Source organism: Amyelois transitella, chromosome 2 (genome assembly GCF_032362555.1).
Source record: "Amyelois transitella isolate CPQ chromosome 2, ilAmyTran1.1, whole genome shotgun sequence".
Taxonomy (NCBI): Eukaryota; Metazoa; Arthropoda; class Insecta; order Lepidoptera; family Pyralidae; genus Amyelois; species Amyelois transitella.
In genome coordinates, this window is record NC_083505.1 from 10846845 (window position 1) to 10873534 (window position 26690).

Below are 26690 nucleotides of genomic sequence, written 5' to 3' on the forward strand. Positions count from 1 at the left end.
TTGGATGAGTTGATTGTAAATATGTTATTTTTACACTCTAGGAATAAAACAACAAATTTAAATAAGATTACGTTATTTATTAAGGTACAAATATCAGTAGCAAAATTGTCTCCAGCCTATTTGACGGGTAGGCGGCGGCGTCTAGAAGGTTCTACGTTAACCAAGGAGCCAGTGTCCGCGTCCAACGTGATGTCCCGAGCGAAGGCCGAGATGAGACCCAGGGAGGCTGCTGGCTTGTCTGCGGGCACCATGTGTCCTGCCCCGCGGATCATCACCTCTGTCAGGTTGCCTGCTACTTTGTAGTAACTGCAAAAACAGTTGAAAAGCGTCAACGTAAGTAACAAATAATATAAAATAATTAAAGAATATATTAGGTAAACTGATAAAAAAATTTAAATAATTCAGATTTAGTCCAAAATATTTAGGAGCAAAGATTTATAAAAGTGCTATCATCGCGAAATATCACTAAAGCGATACAGGTAATGTTATTATGAAGAATTTGATCATTTGGAAGTGGATCATCGAGTATAGTTAAGGAATTGAAACGACGATATTGACGAAGAGAATAAATAATACGTTTTGGCTCTTTAACAGGGCCACGGAAATCAGGTGGAAGTCGCTTCGTATAATTTCTGGATTGAAATATTTCAGAAAACAGAAAGATACCTGGAAAAGATAAAGGACAAAATGCTTACCCTGCTAAAGTGCCGTCGTGGTACCAAGGTAACCGCTTTGTTTTCTTAAATTCTTCTGTCCCACTAAAGGAAAGACTGTTGTAAGAGTTCACTGAAGGGTGATATGCAACAATTATGTCGAGATGACCACTGAAAAAAATTAAATTAAATGTCTCACTTTGAGTAGTTACACAGTCGAATTAAAATAACAGGTAATTGGATTCTACCTGTTCACGTTATCATTCTTACATGGTAAATAAAGAAAAAAACACTGATGAAATGGTTTTGACTTTCGTAGATCGAAAAATAATAAATATATCGCGATGGGACCCCAATAGCTATGAATTATGTCGAAATAGAGAGGAGTCCGAAATTGTTCTCCGACTGTTCATAGGTATTCGAATAATTTGACGATCATTTCGTCTTTGATTCCTACTATGTCCAGCCGCCCGATCACTCGAAAACAAAAAAATAATGTCATCGTGGACTTAAAGACCGTCAGAGAACAGTTTCAGATTCGGTATGGAAGCACTAATCGAAATATTTTGCAAATAAACAACCTTCTTATCAAAACTCACTTGTAAAGCATGACCCTATAGTTCTCTAGCAGCTCTTCCAGCCACATCCTAGCACTATTCATGAAATCAGGCACCAGTTTCCTGTACACTACTCCGATTGACGTGAAGTTAGTGTTGCCAACATGGAGAGCCTTGCGGACCTCCGTGGTTTGAAGGTAGTCGTTGTAGGCGCCTTCCAGGCTGATGTCGTCATCTAGATAGTTGTAGAGGTTTGACAGGCGGGATTCGGATAGAAACAGTTGCAAGAGATAGTTGTAGTACTGAAAAGATGGGAAAATAAGTATCAAACTGTTGATAGCTCATTAAGCTATAAAGTCAATAAAATATCTTTAACTTGTTTTAAAGAAGTCTTCGATAATGTGAATCCTTAATTTCCGTTAGTTATGGCATTTCTACTGTCTATATTAAACCGATTTATACTCGTATGGTTACAACTAATTCTTATTGCCCAGATTACGGCAAGTGTTTACCCTAATGTGATAAATTCAAACTGTGGATTTACAAATTTGGATAAAAACTTTGCACTAATCTGGCTTTCGAATATAGTTCTTACCGCATAGGCTTTCAGCATCTCCCCTTCCTTAATGAACTGGACGACGGCTCCTTCTAGAACATTCATGGTGTCTGCCACCTTATCGTCCACTAGACCGACCTCCCTGGCAAAGTGGCTGTACCGTTGCAGCGTCAGGGGGTCCGTGAAGCCGTTGCCGATTGCTAGACCCTGGAAAAGATGGCGTACCATAATTCAATAATTGGAGGTATATAATTATTAGTTTTAGCAACAGTCAGTCCGACCAAAATCTTACGTAGTGTGGTAGTGGTTGCAAAAACAAATAACTGTTTTGTGTTTTGAGTGAATCTTGAGGAATGCTTGTTAACTCGTTTTGTTTATAAAATACTCGTTGATGTCTTTTTCCAAGACATTTAATATATAAAAAAAATAATGGACATGACATACATTTATGGAGAGAGGAAGGGAAAACGTTTAAAAAATATACCTATATATAATGAAATGTACCTGCAAATTAATAGGTTCATCGTCATGCCTGTGCCACAGTATCTGAACCCCTAGGGACGGGATGTGTTTCCCGGCGTAGGACTCCCCCGCCACGATGAGAGGGGCTTTCCGAAGTTCAGGGAACAGTGTCATGAACTGCTGAAGCGCCGCGTATAAGTTCTCGCCGATCTATTAAAAAATTAATCGAGAAGGTACTTCTTCAGTTTGTAGTTTGAGTTTCTTCTTTAATTTCATGACGATACTAAACAAATAATTTGTATTCATTATCAGTATACCTAACACCTAATTGTCTGTTTGCCATTTTCTGATGATATTTCATATTAAAATTGTTATGTAATCAATTTTGCATTGTGGCAGCATGATTTAAACATTAGTTCGATGTTCGACGATAAGTGATTTCTGAGAAATCTGATTTGCTTGCGTTTGTCAAGGTTTAAGCATGTATTTTTTTCATAATTTTTTTGTAATATTGTAAGCTGAGCTCAAACAAAAACTAAAAATCTAATGTAGCCTTCCAGTTTTTACACTTTTCGAAACTGTTGGCTCTGTTCGGGGTGATACCTCGTAAGGGATAAAGGCGTGATTGATATGTTAGTATTCCTACCGTAGTTTGGTTGGTAGCGTAGCCCCGATCATCATCAGTGAAGCTGAACCCGGTGCCCACGGGGTTGTCGATAAACAGCAGGGAGTGGTTCTTGCCCCATGAGTACTTGATCTCTGAAAGTTAAAGTACATATATTTATATCCACAAAATAGACCCAATGTCAGAATAAGCCAATGTTGCAATAAATACTCTCCAACGCCTTAAAAACTGCCGCCTGCCTAGGAATTGCTTTCGGATGTAATTGAACTCTTTAGCTTAGCCGTGATCTGGTATTCGTCAAACAGGCACACCCGAAGAGCGACTTTGTTTCAAATAATGTTGAGGCTTGAAGTATGATGGATAAGTATGGAATTGTTATACCTTCCAAGGTCTTGTCCTCAGTAACGAAGAAAGGTCCAATTTCGGTAAAGAGACCGTATAATGAGGAGGCCCCTGGACCTCCTTGCAGCCACAGGATTAAGGGTGTCTCTGAGACGTTTTGGTCGGCGACGGGGAAGTACCAGAACCAGAGGTTGGCGTTATACTCCTTATTGACCTGGGGAAGGAAGGGGAAGGAATAAAATTAATTAAAATTTGATAAAACCAAATTCTTATACAAATTAATAAATAGGTAAATTAATAAATAGGTAAATTGGGTAAATTGTGCCAAATTAACAATATTTTCCGGAAGAAAAATTCGAGTATAACAACCCATGGTTAACCTTATTATTCTCTAATACAAATGCTAACAGAAGGCAAGTTTGAAACATTTAAAAAAACTACCGTCAAATATCCAGCATAGCTGTCCATATCAGGCAGCAGGTAATCCGAGTCTACCGCCGCGGCCTCCCTGCCTTCCTCCAGCTTCTTCGCCTCGATAAAAGGAGTGAGAAGGAGAGGCTCCCCCGCGTCGTATGTCTGTCTCGCTCTACCAGCCTTGTAGGTGCGCTCCATGAATGTCAGGATGGGCTCAGGATCCTCTCCAGAAGGTAAATCTGGGGGACTCTCACGGCTTAGAACTGCGTGAGCACATCTGATGGTACAAACAAACCATACATACATAAAATAGGTATACTTTTTTCCTGGAAAGTTAGGCAGAGAATAAACAACCGCTTTGAAACTAACTAACAAATGTTCAACAGCATGACTCATGGACTCATCAACGCAATTACGGAAGATGACCAAATCCAACCAACCAATTATTAAACTTTCTCAGGTATAAAGCACGCGCTTAATTTAGATTATATTTGATTATTTACATGCTGTCTAAAGATTTTAATATTTTTCCCTTATTAAGAAAGTTTCTAAGAAACTTTGAAAATTTGAATTATCAATGAGTAAACGAACGAACTCACATGAGAGTGATCCAGAGAAGCAACATTTTGGTTCTGTCCTGTTCCCCTGGGCCTCAGCGGCGGACTGCCGGGGTGCTAGTCTCGGGAACCTTGTATACTATGCCGGTTCTCGCTTTGCACTTGAACTTGGATTTATCTCGATCTTATGTACAGGCTGCGCTGATTTCTCGGACTCCATTTTCGCACGGTAATTCTTTTACGTCTGTTAAGTACCTATTAAAACATTTTAATATATGTTGTTTACATGAGAATACTTAAAGATTGTTACAAACATAATAACGTCTTTAACCCTTGGGAGGTAGACAGAAGCCCTCCTCTTGAATGACTTTTACAATCCGCATTTAGAGAAAATAGCTGATACACATTTTGTTTGGTTTACAATTAAATTCTAACTTTAGTTGTCACAATTTAATAATAGAAAACATCATTTTCCCGTTTCATGTGGAAAAGTTTAGCTCGCCTGTTCATCAAGAAATCAAAAAATAAACATAAACATACATTATTAAATCGACAGACAAAAAAATCTCATTTTTTTTTAAAAGGTAAAGATGATCCTGTTCCGATCACACAGAATCAAAACAGCCTGTAGTCGCCGCGAACAGGTACGGCGTACCAATGACCTGTTTACCATAATCCCGCTCCCACGGTCGGACATTCGCCATAGATTCTTGCACGGCCGCGGTTGTGATTTGCTCTATATTTAGGATGGCCGTAGTAAACACCGATGATACACGACTTCGTGGTGTAAATGGCTAAATACAAGATAATGGTTTTGTATTTTCTCACGATTTAATTCGGTCGGATTGTTATCCTTGAAGTTTTTGGAGTAGGAAGTGGATTTTTCGTGTCTTACTGCCACTAATAATCTTTCTTTTTATGTTATTATTACGAAAGTAATTATAGTTCCACATATTACATAATTGATTAGATAGAAGCGAGACTTTAATTAAAGAAATCTGCTTTAATAAAATATTATGCTAAGTACCTACCTTTAGGTCAGAACAAAAATCATATATAATTTCAAAAACATAGTAAGAAGTAGTTTTCCTTCATCTCTGTTTTAAAACACTACACGTCTACATAGATATTATCACATTTAAAACCCTTACGGGGCAAACAGAGCCAACAGTCTCTAAAAGACTGCAAGGCCGCGTTCAGATATAAGGCTGCAGCAAACCTTTTGTAGGTTTTTTTTTCAATTCCACTTCAAATCCTTAATCAAGATTGTCTTCATAATACCTGATATAATATCGGATTCACAGTGATCCGTGTTACAGTTGCTACGTGACCGGCTTCGCCAAACAGCCGCCACACGCGACCAAAATTAAATAGCAACCGTTTTTCTCACGCTCCTTAAATTTGGTCGGTATTCCCTATGTGCCACCATAAATCATGTTTATTTATGGAGGTTGATCGATACATATCAATTAAGGCCTTGACAGTAATCTACAACCTATATTCCAAAGTTTTGTATAAATTTCACTAGAAAAACAGGAAGTTTGAAAATAAGTAAGTGTGACTGTATAAAAGCAATAAAAAAATTAAAATACCTACCTATTTACCTGACGTTAATTATGGAAATTTCCTTAGCAGTAAAGGTGGATAGTAGGCGTCCTAATAGTCGATATGAAAACCAGTTGCAAACTTATGACCAAGATACTATGGGTATCGTAAAGAGTTCAATATCCTTCCATAATAATTTCTGAATTCTATTATAACCGTTTGGTCATTGCTCTGAGAGTACAGTAGTATCACGAAAAAATTTAAAATTAAATGTTATAAATAGAGCTAAGTACCTATATCCATAAAAAAATATATGACCTTCAATTTAAATACCACTATACATAGGCATAAATGTTATCAAAGCATTTCTAATTTCTTAAATGTTCACGTCCGCATTAGGATTCTGTTTCATTTTTATTTAAACTAAATACTCAACAGACTTATTGCCTGGTAGAAGTCATAACACGTTTAGCTGTTTATTTTATATTACTATTACAATAGTCTTTCGTAGTTCTCATCGGTGGTCAAAAGTCAAAGTTTAAGTCCTAAACTGGTAATCCCAAAACAGATCTAAGAATATCTGTTCTGGAAGATGGAGGCAAGGTTAACATTGCTGTACTTCTGGTTAGTTTAATTTGAATATCTACATCATCGTTATACCTACGTAGGTAAATAATGTGATCAAAAGTTCTTTTATATCTTAAGCTTCTTAGATTTTTTTCATTTCAACTTAGTGCAAAGTAATTTGCTATATCTCGAATAATCTAACTGTTGTTCCATTTTCGGAGTGTACTTGCTTATTTAGTAATATTTATGCTGCAATTTATTTATGCTATGTAACAGCTTGTTGAATAGTTTGTTAAGACGAAAGATTGGTCTTATTTGGGGACACTAGTTCGGAACAACCTTTGTTCCTATTTATCCTTTTCAAAAAATCTTTTCTTAACGTGATTACATATAACCACGTCTTTATCCCTTGCGCTGCAGACAGAGCCAATTGTCTCGAAACAATTTAAAGGTTCTGCTGTAGAGCTAATGATGGTTATTAATGATATTCTAACGTTTTTTATAAACTCTTATCACTAAGTACATACTTTGTATATAATATGTTTTTATTTTGATATTTTTTCCAGTGTAACTTACATTGTCATATTTTTCAGTTCATGTCTTATTACGGAGTACCATGTTTGCGTTCAAACATCAGAAAGTAAACCAGCGAATAGAGCTCTGTACTTAACACCTCTTATCCAAAAAGGAGAGACAGAATTAGCTAGATCGATGTCTTCAGTGAAATCAAAACATTTCTTGGATCTCAAAAGTCATTCCGGTTTCATAACAGTGAACGAAGAATATGCTTCAAATCTCTTCTTTTGGTTCTTTCCTTTACATGAAAGAAGAGACACAACGCCCTGGATTATTTGGCTCCAAGGAGGCCCTGGATATACATCTTTGATGGGACTCTTTAATGTGATAGGACCTTTAGAGATAGAACATGGCACAGGTACTCGTATAAAAAGCTTTTATCAGGAATGTCAAACTGTCTCCATTCCGCGCCAATTATAAATTAAGTACCTTTATTATTTTCTTGTATGAAAATGAAAGTGTTGACATTTCTTTTTCTAGTAGAGTTGAGGAGAGGCTTGATTAGCAATTTACTAATGAGAGTAGGCCGAACATACTGACTGATTTTGTAAAATATAGCCTGGTCTAATGAAGAAAGGTTCGTACTCATTGCAGTGGAAGCTAAATATGTTTTAGTTGCACACTCAAGAATATATTAATTAAATCAACTTGTAAAAATCTCTGATTTTATTATAAGTTAGCTCATTCGATCCGGTGCCGAGTGGCTCCCGGCACCAATAAAAAAAAAGAATAGGACCACTCCATCTCATTCCTATGGATGTTGTAAAAGGCGACTAAGGGATAGGCTTATAAAATTGGGATTCTTCTTTTAGGCGAATGGCAACCTGTCACTATTTGAATCTCAATTTTATCGTTAAGCCAAACGAATGAACGTGGCATATCAGTCTTTTCATGACTGTTTGCTCTGTCTACTGTGATTACAAAGCCTTGAATATTAAGTAACAAAGACTAAATTTTTTAGTGAAATTAAGAGATGTGACATGGGCAAGCAACTATTCCGTGCTCTTCATCGACAACCCAGTCGGCGCCGGCTTTAGCTTCACTGAAGACGACCGGGGATACCCATCTGATGAGGACGCTGTGAGTGCTAACATTACTTCTTTATAATTATTTAACTATGGGCAAATGAAATTTAATATTAATTTGAGGGAGCGGAGGCTTTTGCTCAACAGTGGGAAAAAGCTAGAAGAACACAAATTTAACTTGCCATATACTTAGCGCTAAACTTTCACATTACCCATAAAAAGTCCCTTGCGAGAAAGACGGAGCTAATGGTCGTCACATTTCAAGGCAATCAGAATCCCATCCCAAAAATATCAAACCAATATAAACCAAGTCCCAAGTTTATTAACCTTTCCCGTGATTTCATGCATAAATTACAATATATATATACATAGTGTCAAGCGATAATCATCAGACATTGTACGAGTATCATCTCTCTATCTCTTTTGGTGTTGTAAGTATGTTTCATTTTTATGGTGCAATATTTGGGCACGAGATTCTTTGAGCATTCTCAACATATTAAAGGTTTCAATTTTAAAGGTACTTATCATATCGATTTTAGGTTGGAGATCAATTATACATATTCCTGGAGCAGTTTATAAAGATGTTTCCTGATCTGCAACGTGCGCCCTTGTTCGTGGCGGGCGAGTCTTACGCCGGCAAGTACGTGCCTGCCCTGGCTATTCAGATTCATAGACGAATGAACAACTTTCGTATATGCTTAAAGGTAAGTGTAAAAACTGATATATTTTAATGAAAAAGTAAAATCTCAATTAAAATTACCCCAGTTCCAACCAAGTGGTTCACCCTTTGTACCAAGGATATTTTGTCTTCCCATATTCAACTCAAAATAACTGGGTGTACCTACCAGGGGCAATATTTTTCCATCGTGATTCACACTTTTTTGTTTTTATGTATTGATCATTTACTTTTTTTTTACATAAGAATTTTCTATGCCCATTCCTATACCTTACAAATTAGATCACTCTTGCAAAATTTCATTATCATAACTCTCTATATTATATGAATACTCGAACGATTATGCAATCAAATTATAAAGCGTCCCATTCCAAATTTGAATCCGAACTGGTAAGTCGTAACTAGTAGTAACGTAAAAACTACGACCTAACTAACTACAACTAACGCCAGGAGGATTGGAATTGTGAATCATCCTGCGCTATTTTGAAATGTGCTTATGAAAGACGAGCACGCTACTTTTTTTTTTAATTTCAGGGTATAATATTGGGTAACGCTCTCATAGACCCTCGAAACATGATGAAGTACAGCAGCTTATGTCAAGAAATTGGTATTGTTGTGGATAACGATTTGAAAGAATTGCAAAAACTAGAAAACCAAGTTGTACGACTCATTGATGAAAAGAAAATGATTGACGCTTCGAATGTAAGTAAATCAGTTGTAATTTATATATTTTCTATTATATATTTATTTGTGTTTTAAAATTAAAGTTTATCGCAATAATTTTGAATAATAACAGATATTTTTATCTTCAACTTTTTTGCTTACTTCACCAAGTCATATCAGCTGATTCTCACATACATATTTAAGGAACACGAACCGCAACTCAATACTTTTACACGGTTCTTGGTGATTTATTGTGGTAAGGTGTTGTATTTACAGAAATTTAACGAAACGATAGAATTCATAAAAAAGGTAAGCGGAGTGAGCATATACAACTTCATGAAGAGTCCTTCCCATGAGGCTCCTGAGTTTGAGCATTTTGTACAAAGAGAGAACGTGCGAAGCTGGATTCATGTTGGCAACGCTACGTTTGAATTAAATAACCAACTGGTTTACAAGAAAATGTTGCCAGACATCATGAACACTACGAGTCTTTTCGTCGAAGAGCTTCTAAATCACTATCACGTATTGATTTACAGGTGATTTCTTACTTGTTATTCTATTGCGATTTGCAATTTTCTTTTAATTTATTCTTTAGCGAATTAATTTCATACTTTATTTCCCTGTGTCTCTCTCTCTCAACTTAGTGAGCTAAGCTTTCTTACTGTAACGTAGTATCTTGTATCCCGAAAATCTCACGGTGTATCAAAGTAACAATAATCCATCAGACCTTTACTTAAACATTTATGGGTACCAGATTTTGAATAACATACCTAACCATAGCATGACTGATAAAAAGTCGTATAGTATACACACAAAGGTGTTGCTTCAACTTAACGACAGTGTTACCATAACATAAATTATATTAGTCACCATGTTACAAATTAACAGCCATGTAAGTTTATCGTGTGCGGAATTGTGGAACAGATTGGTTATATAGGGGATTGGCGCTCTTTCAAAAGTGGTGAACTGTGGGAGAATCATTATCCCGATCTTTGACACCGAGTTTGCCTCTTTCGGCAAACTGGTCATCTTAATTGGCAATCTTTTACGTATGATACAATAGTAGGTATCTAGGCATTTCTTTCGTCCAGAAGCTTTCAAACTTATTTTCTTTTTAAAACAGTGGGCAACTGGACCTAATATTGCCGTACAGCCTGACCAAACAGGCTATCGAGCTGTTTCAATGGAATGGCAGCATGGAGTACCGTAACGCGAAGAGGAAACGAATACGTTCATCTGATGGTCATGTTGAAGCGTAAGTATTCTTAGGGCTTACACACTTCTTACACATACCTACACTACACACCAATAACACTTCGTGTGTATGTATGGTTTCGTTACACGTTTCCTGTTAGTTGTGCTGTAAATTGTAATTACCTCAGACCTTTAGCTCACCTCACCTCAGATTTTATGATCTGAGTACTTTCTAATACAAACAATTTTATTAAATGCACTATGCATGTCATGCTGCAAAATATTAAGGCCACTTAGAACGATATTTTGTCCTCTAATCGCATCGTTGTGCTTCAAAAATATATAAAAACAATTTATACTTTCAGGTATAAGAAAAGTGGAGGTAATCTAACTGAGGCACTAATTAGACACGCCGGGCATATGGTGCCGGCGGACAACGCGCCCGTCATCAAGTACATTGTAGACAGGTTCATCGAGAGCGCAGTCCGATGAGGTGTACGTGGCAATCGCCATTTAATATTTAATTGATTTTAATATGAAAATTCATAATAAACAAAATCAAACAAAAATGTTCTAGAAAATTTGGATAAAATAGAAGTTACTTCAATGCATATTGTAGACCAATTCAAGACATAATAATGAGACTCGTAATGATGAGACCTTATCATTGTGACCTAATTAAAACAAAAGGTAAAAATAAGAATATATAAGTTACGAGAATGTAGAATCATTCATCAAAAAGTTAATTTCAATAAAATTAAGTTTACTTAGGTAATACGATGAATACAAATAGCAGGTATAAGTGCCCGCAAAAAGTTTATTACTAGTACTTTAAGCTTACTCTGGTAATGCAGTAAGTAAATATTATTATTGTGTAATTACTTATCTTATAATAAAATTCAATATTTTAATCAAACGCACTTGCTATTTTGCCAATATTCTTTAATATCAAAGATAAAAAAATATTAACAGTATTTCTTACATACAAGTTATTGTATTCTTTGATTTATTAAGCCTTATACATTAACAACTCGCACAACCAAGTTAACATTTAATTTTGTTTTATAGTAGGTACTTACTTAAATATTTATATTTTACAATTTCGTACTAATAGGACACGTAATAAGTATTTAAAATAAAAAAAAAAATAATTATCACATAAGAATTTTATTGCCTGTGGCATGTATCGGCTCTTAGCAGTTTCGAGAAACCTTTCCTACTTAGTACTCGTAAGGAAGATCTTTTCTTTGGCGTCACTAGGCTTACCTAGTGCACATGCTGGAAGACGACTAGATACTTATATATTGAACTTTATCTTATTTTAGGACTTTCCACTATTCACGACAATTTTTCATATTAATTCTATATGTCATATTTTAAGCATGAGTTCAGAAAAGCATTGCTATGTGGATAGTCGTAAAATCGACATAGTCAGCAAAGCTTTTTTGGACATATGTTTAAAATATGACCTACAAATATACGTAATAAAATAGATAAACATATATCATCACCAAATTGTACTTATGTTTTTATTATCTTCCTCCCGTGATAAAATATTTAAATTATGGCGAAACAAACTTATGGAAACGCACAGACTATGACATAGTAAGCACAGCATTATTAAGTGAGTCTTCATCATTGAGAAGGTAATCACGATACCTTCTCTTATGTCTCACATATAAAATACCACAGACAATAATAGAAGTTATTAAAATACCATTCAAAACCCAACTAACCGTATTCAAAGGATTACTAACATATGTATACGTAAGATTAGTTTTAGGGTCCGTTTTAGTATCAGTCTTATTGATAAGAGTACTACTATTTGGATCAGGTGTTTTTACAACTGTAGTTTCTGTACTACTTGGCACTACAAGATCTAAATCAGGAACATCATTGAAATTTAGCTCAGTAAAATTTGAAGGTAATTCATTTCCTTTGACGAAGTATGATATCATAACTTGGGCTTCTTTAGGTTTGTCTATAGGCACAAGATGGCCGGCGCCGTTGACCAAAACTTCTGTAAGACCGCCACCACTCTTGAAATAACTGTAACATAAAAATATTCTTTCTTTATCTTCACCGACTTAGCAGTTACCGACAAAAAAATTAGATTTTAACCTTTTTTCCTTATAAAGACAAATAACACTAGCGAAATAATTTTCAAATTATTTTGCTAGATTAATTTACTCGTTAGCAAAGTTTGCCCAATTGCTTTACTTCTTTCACCAATCAGTGGAATCAATTGATTTTTGAGTAAGTCTCCTTATCCAAGAAAAATGAGGCCCTATTTACGTAAAATTATTTTAAGTAAAATAACTTTAAATTACCCAGCAACAGTATCGGAGATCCACAAAGGCTTGCGATGTGCACTGAGGAAGTTGGGCCGGCCGCTCCACCGCCAGTTCTTCCGACGGGCCTCCGCGTTCGGTACACACGGCTCGGTCAAGTCCAGCTGTCCACTGAGAAGAACAGGATCATAACATTAATTAAATAATAGTGATCACACAAGTGGTGAACTGAAATAAAACCGGGATCCTTTATTGAGTCAAGACTGTAAAATGAAACCGATTTGAAGACTTACTCGTCTAACTGTGGAGTTATTACGCCTGTGCTCTAAAAGTTAAAGAATTAGGTACTACTGAAATTAACTAGAATAGAATAGATTTATTTTGAAATTGGATATAACAGGTATCATTTATAGCGGTAAGCGTATCTAAAGTTACTATCCAACCCCGTATTTTTATCTACTATCGCTTCTAAAACGGTAATAAATAAGAAGCAGCGGAATAAACTAAACAGCGACAATTAAAAAAAAATACTTTTGTCGTGCATTCCAGTGATCATAATTACTACTCCCACTTATCACGCTTAGATAATAATTGATCTAAGTTATCATGTTGAAGATACACTATTTCTAAATTTTTGACGGGTAACATAATCGATGGAGTTAAGTGGAAGAGGTTCCATTTAATTTAACCGACAAGAGTTAGCTCTTAAATTTAAGACGATAAAGTTAATAACAGCATAGCAATCAAACCTTGGCTTATCGCATAAACTTTGCCTTGAAAATATTAGTCACGGCAGTAAGGAAGGCCCAGCGAACGAAGTAATCTAGAGTCGTTACATTACTTTAACACAAAATGCTAGTGTTTATATTTTCAAATTTGAACTGGTGAACAGTTTTTTTATTAATGACTCTGTAGCGATTAACTGCAAAAACTAACATTCATGGGATAAGGCTATATTTAGTTGTGAAACGCAAACGGTGTTTCTTTCGAGACGAAGCGGCAAGTAGCACCAAAACTTACCAGTATATAAGTATTCTGCAGTGTTCCAACAGGGATTCCATCGTCGAATCCAAGTTCAGAAGAAAATCCGCCACCAAGTACCTCTGAACCTCACGATCCACTACCACAATCTCTTTGTCTATGCCATGGACAGCTGTCTTGAAGTTCTTGGTGTTCACGTATTGAATGAACCGGCTTGTGTCCAGCTCCTCGTATTGTAGAACATTAAATAATTGGGGTTGGAGAGACAGATCTTGGAGCGCGTCCAATAAGTCGCCACGAAGCTGCAAAAATATAGAAATGAAATTTATTAGGTACTTGGCTTTATAAAAATCAAATATGTTCATCTCAGTTTGGTCCAAAGGTTCGAATGGCAGAAAATTCCTTATGGCTGAGAATTCCTTATACAGGAAAACTTGATACCTGTTGTAGATAGGTATATAGTTACTTAAATACATTGAATATTATTTTTTAATATATTGGATACTAGTAATAAATATAAATATAAATATATACGGGACAAATTACACTGATTGAGTTAGCCTCGAAGTAAGTTCGAAACTTGTGTTACGAGATACTAACTCAACGATACTATATTTTATAATAAATACTTATATAGATAAACATCCAAGACCCAGGCCAATCAGAAAAAGTTCTTTTCTCATCATGCCCTGGCCGAGATTCGAACCCGGGACCTCTGTTGTCACAGACAAGCGTACTACCGCTGAGCCACAGAGGCCGTCACTAGTAGTTCCTGAGATAAGCGCGTTTAAACAAACAATCTCTTCAGCTTTATAATATAAGTATAGATTGGTTAGAAACAATCAATAAAATGAGAATAAGTGTACTTTTGATAGAGTGAAATTAGATAACCTTAACTTTTCTTTTAATCAAGAAAATTCGGTTTCGATATAGACATAGGTATTATAACTTTAGCAGTCTGTTAAAAAAGACAATTTTTCTTGTAATTTATACCCATACGTTAAATCTCTGGTTAAAAAAGGATTAGGACTTACTGAATGAGCATCGCTGGCATTCTTATTAATCGCCTCAATATAAGCATCCTGCATTTCCTTCACGGCGCCAACTCCCTGTTGGTCGATAAGGCCCCAATGGTAGAATATCTGGGACACATTTGCTGAGTCCTTATAATTGAAGAGAGGGTTACCCATTATCAGACCCTGCAACATAAAGATTTTTTGAAATTCTATAGGATTAAGTAACAAAATAATCAATTATTAGTTAGGTCCAGACAGTTCTTTGTTTGATGTACAATTTTATAGTAACTTGTATTTTTAGGACTAATTAACTTATCTAGAAACGAATGATTTATAGCATAATATGATGCCTATGCTTGATGAAGACGCAGAACAGAGTTCAGAGTGTCTTAAATGCGTTATAGATAAAAACGACGCGCTAACATTTCTTATTCCGCAGTAAATAATACAGAACTAAGCCATGGGTGATGGAGGGTCCAATTGGAAAATCATAAAATATTTCCTTTGTTTATTTGCAAATCTACCTGCAAGTTAATTTTCCTGTCTCCCTCACGTGTCTCCTTATGGTCGAAGATTTTTTTGGCAAAAGCCGGCACGTACCGGCCGGCGTAGGATTCCCCGGCGATATAAAGCGGGGCAGTCCGGAGTTCCGGGAATACAGTCAAGAACTGCTGCAGGAAACTGTATAGGTGGTCAGCACACTGGAAATTAAATAAATATATCTAAATAAAAAAATAGTTCACATCATGTTCTCTCTATAAAAAAAAAAGAAATTGGTATTTAAATGAGCTTTGTATTCGTAATTTCATTTCTAGGGACAACAAACTCTGACAACAAGGTCCTAAGTCTTTTAGGAAAGATTGAATAAAAAAGGTCGCTTCATTTCATGGTTGCATTAAAGGATTGCTTGATAGAGCTCCAAAAGTACCCTTTCAAATTCAAAATTTGTATTTATTATTATGAGACATTTCGAACATCGCGTAATTGTCAATCTTTTGGGTTCACAACATTAGGTACCTACCTAGTTGATGTATAAATTACTTAAAAGTTTAATGTCTCTTCTAAGGCATCAGTGCAGAAGAAGCAATAACAAAATCAACAAGGACCTAAGTATTTATTAGGTATCTGTTTTAATTATACTTACGGTGTCTAAATTTTTAGCGTAACCATCAGATTTGGTGAAACTAAGACCGCTTCCCACGGGGTTGTCTATGAAGAGAAGAGAATGATTTTGTCCCCATGTCGATGGTCTAGCTGAAATACGAAAATATGTAAATGTATATAAATTTCAAATGGCAGTCCTTGGTCTATTTTTCCGATATACTAAGAAATTTCCCGCCCTTTGCTAAGAAACTACGGCGTGTCAGGTTTCCTTATAATGAGGAAAACTCTCCGGGGTAGCATTCTTCTAATTATGTAAACGCTATTTACCTTACAATCTCATCAGACGTTGTTTACAACAGTAAAAGTTCAGTGGAAATAAGAGAGATAAATCTAACTGCCTATCTTTTAAGATTGTTAACATATAGATGTATATTATAGGTAAATAGTTTGTTCAGAATGTTAGCGTATCAAAGAATAAGAGGTGGATTTTTTTCCTAATCTAATTAAGAACAAGAATACTTTCATAAGTTGTATTCTACTTAACATTGAATCTCTCTGTCATATCGTAGCGTTAGTGTAGCTATGCACAGCACATTAGATTATCAGTTATTTGCATTAAAGTTCGGGGTCAACAGGCATAGTAAATAAATATAAAGAAGTTTGCATTTGTGAAATGATTTTGCAAAGTTATTGCGGTCGTCTGGCTGTCTGATAATATCTTTATTTTTACCACCACATGCAATATTTTCTGTACCTACTTAGTAGTAATGACAACTCGTATGGTTTTATACAATTTACGAGTTACTCATAAAAAGAAAAGATGAAGTAGACTTTCATACTATATCGAAAAGATCAAGTACTAAAGACATAAAATTAAAAATGTATTTACTAATTTTGACCACGTTCTTTGAATCTAACTATAATTACAAAATGATAACAAGTTAATTAGGTATATACATGATCCTTAAATAACTCGTTAAACATCGGCACGAAAGGGCCACAATTGAGCACAATTTTTCTACAAGAGAAAGAGAGTATGATATCTACGCATTTATTTCATGCTAATCCCTAAAAGAAGCACACGTTATCATGTAAAATTTACAAATTCCCAAATGTGAATATTCAGCGCATTCCTTTACTTACATTGAATCTCGGTGGCGTTAATAGCAAAAGGTCCTATTTCTAGAAACACGCCCACAAGGCTGGTACCACCAGGGCCGCCCTGAAGCCAGATGATCAAGGGAGTGGTGCTGACATCTGCGCCGGCGACGGGGAAGTACCAGAAGAAGAGATTTGACCCTAACCCTTCATCCACCGTGATGTACCCTGAGTAACTCTTCACACCAAGAAACTGTTTAGGATCCACCTGAGATAAGTTTTTGCCAGTAGCTGTGTCATTGTTCTTGATATATTGAGAGAGGAATACTGGTGACACGTCAGCCCATGCTATTATTAACCTGTAACCGTAAAATTTAATACTTAATAAGGCACAAATTGAATTTTCCTACGCTGATACGGCCAGTACGTCTGTAGACTATCTGGGGTAACAAAATACGTTTGGTAGCCAACCCCGGAAGCATTGTGGCGGACCCCAAGCCCCGAAGCATTGGAAACACGCAAAGATACCTATGAGAAAAGTCTTTGTTGTTTGGAAATTTAGAATAATACCATTGTTATAGAACAAGGATCTCGTGGGAGGCGACTAAGAGGAGTGATTGGACGACAGTTTTCGATTTGGCCTCCTGGCCCTGACCTTGACACCTGACACAAACACATTGTGATCATATTGGGGTTATCCATAAAAAAGGAAAAATCATAGATCGGAATGTGATAGTGATGAGGGTAGAGGAACTAAAAGATATTTTTGAAAAACATAGCATATTGCATTCATTGATTCGGAATAAGTTTTACTTTCGGGCAAATTTTCGAAAAAATATTTCCAAAACTGATCATGCGACATATACTTCTACTAAATTTGAGCCAGTTTTTTAAAGTTTTTGCTGTGTTATATGTATATTACATATAATGCCGGTAAAATTTATACACATTAATATGATGTGGTTGTTCAATGTTACGCGATAGTGCATTTATAGTTAAAGGTGAAACCGCAAATAGATAATACGAGTATATAAACAACGGAGATAACATTACACAAGCTTATCAAATAAATTTACAAGCTGTTGCTTGTAATTTATTTGATTCTCATTTTATATAAAAAAAAACTTATAACTTACCAACAAAACAAATGAATTCCCACATATAATACATGCATTTTTAACAAATCACAATATTATACCTAAATAACACAATTACTAGTTTAATGCTCTGTAATATCATAGAATAACACTGCACATATCTTCACCTTATATAGGGCAATTCTATTACCGATAAATATAGCAGGAAAACGCGATTTTAATTTAAAGTATGGGCTACACTAAGGCGCGCGTCCTCCGAGTGTATCAATAAAAACAGACTGCGTTAAAGCGGTTTGTCGTCACGGCTCGCATTCGTGTGGCCTTTGGCTTGTGTGCCGGTCGTGTGGTAATGTGTAGCCATACAAACACACACCCAAACTTGACATTATAGCCGGCTACCTGTGACTCACCATGGCACACACATGAGAAACAGCTGGCTGGTTATCAGAAAACAAACCAAAGCTATTTCACCTTGGGTAATGAGAATTTGCTGATTTATCATATTTTTAGTTGTGCTATGCTATGTCGTGTGGTTTCCGATACTTGAAAATAGAACCACTCCATATCTTTCCCAAGGGATGTCGTAGATATAAGGTAAATAAGGTTAAGCTAATAAATTTGGGATTCTTCTTGTAAGCGATGAGCTAGCAACCTGTTAGTATTTGAATCTGAATTGCATACCTACAGTAGTACACATGACTATCCCGCAAGGGATATAAACCTATACTGGAGCTATACTTACATAAGAAATCCTTGTAATGACTCTCTCTGAATAAATGAAGAAGCAAATATTAGTGGTATTATGGTCATTATTTACACCATGTCTATCAATTGGTCCTAGGAGGAAAACGTGAATAAAAATTAAAATGTTGTTCAATTTGGTAAAATGAATATGTAATAGTATGCAAAAGATGGATAGGTGCTGATCTGAAATGCCGAGCATCATACAGAATTCACTTAAGGTAAGGAATTGAGGATACTTACTAAATAAATTTAAAAAATAAAGATAGTTTTATTGAATAAAAGAATGTATTAAAAATATATATTAATTACAGTGTTCAAGTGTTCTAATAACATTCCTATGGTAACATTCTTTAATTATTATCTTAAAGTAGGGTGGCGCAGTAATCTTGTCAGTCATTTGATGAAAGTTGCATACTGACAATACAACTCGCATTAATAACTGAGTTTGTTTTAACAGATTTATTTGCAGCCTGTTGTATACTATATGTGCAGGTACAAAAATAAAAAGAAGAACCATAATAATACCAACAACTGAGTCATTTTGTTGGGGTCTAACTTTGTACTATATTGTACTATTCACTGTTACTTAACTTGTATTTTTATCACCAAATAAATAATTTATTATTCTAACTTCTATAAATAAATGGAATTAGTATAGTTCTTTATGAACTCTTGTACGAAGGAGCCTTCGAGTACACCGAAGCCGGAACTGAGTGGCTGCTGGTGGGTCCATCGAGAGACCAGCTCCTGGGTTGCTCCAGGCTTGTCCATAGGCGCCATGTGACCAGCACCACGAATTAAAACCTCGGTCAACCCACCACCCGTTTTGTGGTAGCTGTAAAAGGATACTTGTTTTGATTAATCATTTCCCATTTCATTCGTCTTAGATTTTTCTGTTATTAAATGACATTGAAATATTCAGCTTTCGTTACATTATTCAATCAATATACAATCAGGTCAAGCAGATACAGACAAAGGTGACTGACATATGTCTAATCAGAGCCACAACTACTGACTCAAATTAAATCTGGCGCCAGCAGTGGCCAAATAAGTATTATTAAAAATATCGAATGCAGCAATGTACCAGCAAGAACTTATATACCGCTACAAGATTATTTTGGTTCTAAAATAAGATACTAGGACTGTAATATAGATCTGAGTACAGAAATTAATCGTTAGTCCATTTGTGACAACAGTTGAAGCAACAGTTGTGATAAATTAAAAGTAGCACCTACCCGGCCAGTTTCTTGTTGTAAATATATGGATACCGGGTGGCGTCTAGGAATTCCTGCGAATGCTTCCACTTCCACTGCCGGTAGCTCTCTGATGTGTATGCGCAGGGTAGCATCTGGTCGAGCTGACCGCTGAAATTCAAGCACTATCATAAAAATCTTGGCGTTTGTCTTCCTGGAAAGGACCCGGGGTTAGCCTATCCTATAGCCACGATCCAAGGATGAGTTCAGCTACTTACAGCAGAGTGACACAGGGTAACCTGGGTAAAGATCACATTGGATCATACTAATCTGTGTACTGAAATTAAATTGCAATGTTTGTTTAAAGACACAGGGTAACCTGGGTAAAGATCACATTGGATCATACTAATCTGTGTACTGAAATTAAATTGCAATGTTTGTTTAAAGCTACCGTACATTTTTTTTAATAACTGTTCAATGGTTATGCAATTTGGAATAGAAATCCGAAAGTGTTATTTTAATTTAATTTCTGTGGTATGAAAAAGGTTAAAAAGGACAGGAAGTTTCGTTTAATAATATATCACCACCCTAAATGGCCTACTAACTATTCTAAATGGCCGACTCACCAATAAGTAAGCACCCTGTAATGGTCCAACAGCATCTCAAACTTCGGACGAGCATTGCTCAAAAAGTCTGGCGCCAATCTGGAATTCACAGTCATGTTGACGAAACTGAACCCTATATCTCCTACATGAAGAGCCTTCCTCACAACACTCTGTTCGAGGTAGGAGGAGTAGTGCCCCGCTGAGATGTCGTCTTTCAGGAAGTTGTAGCCTTGCTTCTGATGCGTGAGGAACAGCAAGATCGTAATGAGGCCTGTGAATTTCTGGAGGATAATATTAATTTTAATATTGAAGCATTATGGATGAACCTGGTCCTTGTCAAGAAAGCTGTCTAAATACGACTAAAATATAGGAAATAGGAGGAGAGATCCATTATAAAACATAATTTTGTAAGAACGAGTAAGATACAGGCAATGTTGGATAAAAATTATCCAAAAAAATATTCGGGTCATTTTTATTTGCTTTTACGAGATGTTTGTTTCTAAGCTGAAAATCTTGCATATTTACACCTCTTTAGCTTCGATGCTCCTATTCGCAGCAATGTCTTCGTGGAAAGCGTCGACCAAAGGCTTCACGATGTCCAGTTGTTCCTTTACTAAGAGCCCGAAGTGGTAAAACGGCTTGGCTAGTTGAGATATCATTGACGGTTCCACGTATGCGTTGCCGATCATCATACCCTGGGAAATTTTACTGATCTAAATTAGAACATACAAAAAAGGAAGGAACCAATTATAATAGAGATAAACAAACAAACTCTCGAGCTCTGTGGCGTCGATGATAAAGAATGCAGTCAGACTAAAATTATGATTAAATAAAGACTAGTGAAAAGGAAGAATGAAGGTATCTAAATTTTCATTACTGTCTTAACTCACTTCCATTTTAACTTTGCCATCTGTTTCATCCATATGCGTATGGATCTCCGCAGCCAATGCCGGCACGTACTTCCCAGCGTAGGACTCGCCCGCCACGAACAATGGAGCTGACTTCAGCTCAGGGAACACCAGGATGAACTGCTTGAAGGCTGTGTAGAGGTGATGACCATACTGAAAATGATAAAAAGTTATGATAAGTATTTAGTAAAAAATAATAAAAGGTACCAAGTACATATAAAAAATAACACCTGTAGATTAGACACACCTAGAGGATTTAATACAAATTTAACTGTTTTAACCGTATGCCTCACATACGGTTTGCAGTAAAGTCAATATACTATAAATAAATACTACAGGTTTAACGCGCACATAACGCACCCTATTTTATTTCCGCCGTTTCGAATCATGATGTTACAATGGTCCGTGGTCACCGAGCAACTCACGTGCGCGATAAATACCTGTAGTATTAATAAATAGTATAACGCAACGCGAAAGTTTAAAATCAATTAAATCAATATACAATTGTACACGATTTTTTATACTTTAATCCGACCCGAGACAGAATGAACCGAAAACGCTACTCGTCTTATATATATACCTTATAAAAAAACTCAAAAATATCAAATGCGTACCGTAGTGCTGTCTTGAGTGAACCCATCTGGATGATCAGTGAAACTGAAGCCTGTTCCCACGGGATTGTCAATGAACACAAGCGAGTGATTCTGTAGCCAAGAGTAACGGTTGCCTGAAAAGATGTATAAAGTCTACATTTTTCGTATGTCATTAGGTATTCTTTCGGTCTGTAAACTAAACTAAAATTTGCCAAAGAAAAGGTTAACGCTTGACAATTTATGAATAAAAACTATTGAAATATAAAACTTACGTGCTATACGCCCGTTTTCAACTGTCAATGGGCCAATCTCGTCGAATAGACCAGTCAGACTTGAGGCTCCTGGCCCTCCCTGTAGCCATATAACCCATGGCGTTTCATTCACTGGCTTATTTTCCACGGGGAAGTACCAAAAGAACAGATTCGAGTTGTACGTTTTGTTCACCGTAAAAAATCCTGAGTAGCTCTCCAAGCCTAGAAATTGTTCTGGATCAACTTTACTTGCGTTACGAGCTTCTTCAATATTACCAGCTTCTATAAGAGGTGTTAAAATCAAAGCAACACCATTATCAGTTTTTGTTTCATTTAAATTAATAACTGTTGAATTGAGCAGTTTATACAAACACGCTAACTGTTCCGCCGTTGTCTCATTTATTGTATTATTTATAGAATTAACATCAAGGCAAAGGTCCGTTTTATCATTCTTTGCTAATACTTTCGGTTGATCAGTTGTACTTTCAATTTCTAAAAGTTTATCATCTATAATTAAATTTTCAGATATATCCGACAGTTTTTCTTCGACTACAGCAACTCTTCCATACACACTGTAACAGAAGTTAAAACGATAATTCCTAATGATGATAGTTTAGCTTTTGCAATGTGCTTTTAACTTTAAGGTAATTCACGAACTTTTATTCACTATTTTTATTTATTTATTAAGGTACAAATAAATTCAGATTACATAATTGCATAATTATCTTTAGGTAGAACAAGTGTTTGTTTATCATTAATTGTTTATTGTTCAGTATTAAGAATTTAAGTTCAGTTTAGTTACAAAATACTTGGTGATAACAATCCACGTTATAAATTGCCTTTTAATCTATATGTCTTAAAATACAATTAATAAATTGCAACGTTTAATATAGATGTAAGGTAGAAGCTAAATACGCCGCAAATGTAAGAACTGACCCAGACTCACGGTCGTGAGAGCAACTAAACAAAGAATTCTTATTTATCTTTACTTATTTTTCAAATAATCCTTATACTTATCATTAAAATTATAACTTCACTTAACTTACCTCACTATGAGACAAACTGCACATATCACAGCATTCATATTCCAAGTTGTTCTTCAAATCACACCACATATTCTGAAGCAGGCAGATAGCCGAAGATTGTTTTGATCACTGCCAGCTATCGTAGAACAAGTACGCACATATCTACTGCTATCAATTTGAACCGGTGATCCCGTTACGTCTTAATCGCTACACGCTCAACGAATTCCCCACCGTTTATTAATTATTGTATGAATGAAATAAAATTTATAAGTGCATCAACCTCGTTTTGTTGTAAGTCTGATTAGACAACTGTAGAACCAGTCTGTTGCTTTGCTGTAGACTTAATTATAAGCTTCGATGAAATAGCTTTAAGATTAATGACTTCAGAATTGAGTAAAGAGAAAACATTTATTCTGTAACTGTAAATAAAATATCCCACTATTTTCACTATAACTACTTAATATTTGAAAGGCCGTTCATACTTATTTATTATATCTACTATTATTACTAACTTGATAATGATGTACTTTTGGCCCCGACTGGACCTGAGGAAATCTAATAATAAAATGACAAACTGATTATTGTACTTAAAATAGTTAAATTTTATTACATGATTTAAAAATTGAGTTTGTTTCACAACCATCCGTACGTCAAAATATACGTTTCTTATCTCAAATGATAGAACATGACCTCATATGGGGGTATTATTTTGCAGATATCGCATTTTAATTAAAATTTCATGCTATATTAACTCTGCCATTAATCAAAACATCTCTAATATGAGTCATAACATCCGCCAGCCTAGTTATCTCTGAGGCCATCGCTTGTATAGTTTCGCACATTTTTTTACTATTGTCTAATTTTTGCCGTTCTAAGCGTAGGAACTCCGAAGTTTCTTCATCCATATCTATAACAATATAATGTATTGGTTTTAGGCAGTGTAACATAAATATAAAATCTCGCCTAAAAGATGTGTGCTTGCATGTAAAGTGTTACAAGTACAACCACCCTTGTCATGGAAAGTCGATGTCTTTGATTTAAGTAAGATCAAAATTTTTGAAAAGATAATTTTCAAAACAACTAACCTAGCTAACATCAGAATTCAGACAAGTGTAGGTACAACATATACAGTTGCCTGAATGTGCAGGTTATCCCAAAAAGGTTCTCTTACTCCGAGTTTTTATATCATACCTGTGTTATTGGTATTTTCTTTCTTCATAACCTTTGGTTTAATTTCAGGTGAACTGCTAACTATATTGTCATCCACATCAAAGATATCCAATGAAGAATGTCGCCTTTTACGAACTCTAGAAGATTTCGTTTGGTTGATTGATGGCTGTGGAACCTGACTAACTGATACATTGACATCGTTTGATTCTGGTTCATTATCTGTATCCTGAAATGATTTTAAAAATAAAGATTTTTATTGTATTAACATGCTATCAAAAATTGTGGCTTAAAATTTTTTGAAGGATTCAACACCTAATTTCGTTGCTTTAACTTCTACACGATTGCAAATTACCGTTATTTACTCATTAAAGCCTTTCACTTTATCAATTGCTATTAATGTGCTTATACAAATTTGTACGGAAGAATGAAAACGGTTACTTACCCCATCGCCCAAAGGGTCACATTTAATGATGACTCCTTCCACATTGGTTTCTCCGATAATATCCAGTATATCTTCTTCCAAATAGGACAGAGGCGTGACTCCATCAGGTGGAGGGCGATTGCTGTCCTTAGCAGCCTTCAACTCCAAAGTCCTCCTGCGAACCCTGTACTTCCAGTCACACCAATACTGAAAGGTTAAAAAACAAGTTGAAATCTCTTTTATATATAGTGAATAGAGTACGTTCGCACAAAAAGTCAATTCCTCGGGAATTGCGGAAATCTTCTCCTAGAGCAACTAAGGACCCTACATGCTAAATTTCAAATCTTTAAACCCCGCGAGCCAGAGCGATAGACATAGACAGAAAAGACTGAAATGCCACGTTTAGCTGTATGGCTTAATGATGGAAATTAAAACTACTAACTTTTATTTACCTCCTAATGTTTTAGAAATAATGCATCGCTTTGCCGTGCAGGTTGAAAGAAAAATCGTAAATTTTGTTTCTAACGCAACAAATATGACCCAAACAACGAAATACAAGTGCACGACTTTTATAGTATAAAATCATTCCATTTACAAGTAGGCGTATATTCCGTTACAGTAATGGTACTTACCTTTGACCATCCCTTCCCATCCTTAACAGCTCCATTCTGGATAAGATTAAGTTTCTTGGCACAGAGATTCCACAATTTCAGGGTATGAAGCTTGCCCCTTCTACCTCTTATCAAGCCTTTAGCTAACTCTGGGTGTTCTTTAAGAAAACCTATCAACGCCTGCATTTGGTCAATATTTACTTGCTTTCGAGACTTATAATCTGAGAGGAAAATAAATTAGGATAATTTTAAAGATGTTCACGAAAATTTCGATATTATTCACAAGTATGATAAGAGTAGGTAAAAAATAATAAACACGTAGAATGGTTTACAATAAAAACGTTCAATGAATAAATAATAAACATCATTTTGTGAAATCGGTAAAAATGTTTCATTTGTCGCAAGCTAGTATCTGTATAACAAATTCATAACATTCAAATGTTTAACCGTTGAACACAGGAGACAATATAAGCTACGAAGTTCTACGGACGGACGCTACGATTGCTACGACTGCTACGCAGTTCTACGAATATTTCCTCAGATTTCCTGTTGAACTTCTCATTTTAGAAAAATCAAATAAATTGTGGATCAGGCTTACTTATAGTACGTCAATGGCTTACGGAATCTGAATTGTGCTGAACGTGGCTTGAAAAGCCAAGTCTATTGGAGAGTAGTAGCTCTGTCTACCCCGAACAGGATAAAGACGTGATATATGTATGTACATTATTTATTATTTAGACTTCTATACTAGGAAGAAATTTTGCTGCGATAATTACAATAGGGTGATAAAATTAATTTAGATAGAGAATAAGTGAGCTTTCCAGTTTGATATCAAGGGCGTTTAAATGTTCTATATCAACAAATGATTAAACCATTTTAACTATCTCAACTTATATTATGAGAAAAGCATTATTTGTTAATTTTTAATAGACAAACTCTGAATGAGCGGTATATCTTAAAGAAGGGTAATTGCTTATATTTTCAATTATATACATACACAATATATATACAGGACCCAGGCAAAGAGCTAGTTTTATTTTTACACTAACCTGTTTCCATATCTCCTAATATTCTTGTTTCAAAAAAAATATCTACTTAAAACTGAACTTCACTACGCATAACGAAAACTTTTCTTTAATATACTTTACAATATCTGCCCACGAAATTCAG

The 26690-nt window shown here is 35.5% G+C and overlaps 3 protein-coding genes across 3 annotated transcripts; all 3 read right to left on the minus strand.

Moving 5' to 3' along the window:
• Positions 1 to 78: 78 nt before the first annotated feature.
• On the minus strand, positions 79 to 18332 carry LOC106143604 (uncharacterized). The gene is made up of 17 exons (XM_060954430.1): positions 18039 to 18332; positions 16948 to 17261; positions 15845 to 15954; positions 15225 to 15401; positions 14719 to 14883; positions 13724 to 13986; positions 12743 to 12874; positions 12009 to 12461; positions 4776 to 4943; positions 3637 to 3886; positions 3235 to 3409; positions 2875 to 2987; positions 2271 to 2438; positions 1806 to 1973; positions 1253 to 1512; positions 696 to 824; positions 79 to 306 (listed from the first exon to the last, which is right to left on the minus strand). Exons 1-17 carry the CDS (start codon positions 18074 to 18076, stop codon positions 117 to 119), a joined length of 3273 nt encoding a protein of 1090 aa, XP_060810413.1. The 5' UTR covers positions 18077 to 18332; the 3' UTR covers positions 79 to 116.
• A 731-nt stretch (positions 18333 to 19063) lies between these two features.
• LOC132901883 (venom serine carboxypeptidase-like) lies at positions 19064 to 23449 on the minus strand. Its single transcript, XM_060944942.1, has 8 exons — positions 23340 to 23449; positions 22315 to 22865; positions 22064 to 22176; positions 21432 to 21602; positions 21069 to 21236; positions 20563 to 20822; positions 19979 to 20107; positions 19064 to 19578 (listed from the first exon to the last, which is right to left on the minus strand). The coding sequence occupies exons 1-8, from the start codon at positions 23375 to 23377 to the stop codon at positions 19377 to 19379; spliced, it is 1632 nt and encodes a 543-aa protein (XP_060800925.1). The 5' UTR covers positions 23378 to 23449; the 3' UTR covers positions 19064 to 19376.
• A 606-nt stretch (positions 23450 to 24055) lies between these two features.
• On the minus strand, positions 24056 to 26690 carry LOC132904354 (uncharacterized). Its single transcript, XM_060954433.1, has 5 exons — positions 26570 to 26690; positions 25542 to 25741; positions 24931 to 25116; positions 24510 to 24714; positions 24056 to 24225 (listed from the first exon to the last, which is right to left on the minus strand). Exons 1-5 carry the CDS (start codon positions 26577 to 26579, stop codon positions 24056 to 24058), a joined length of 771 nt encoding a protein of 256 aa, XP_060810416.1. The 5' UTR covers positions 26580 to 26690.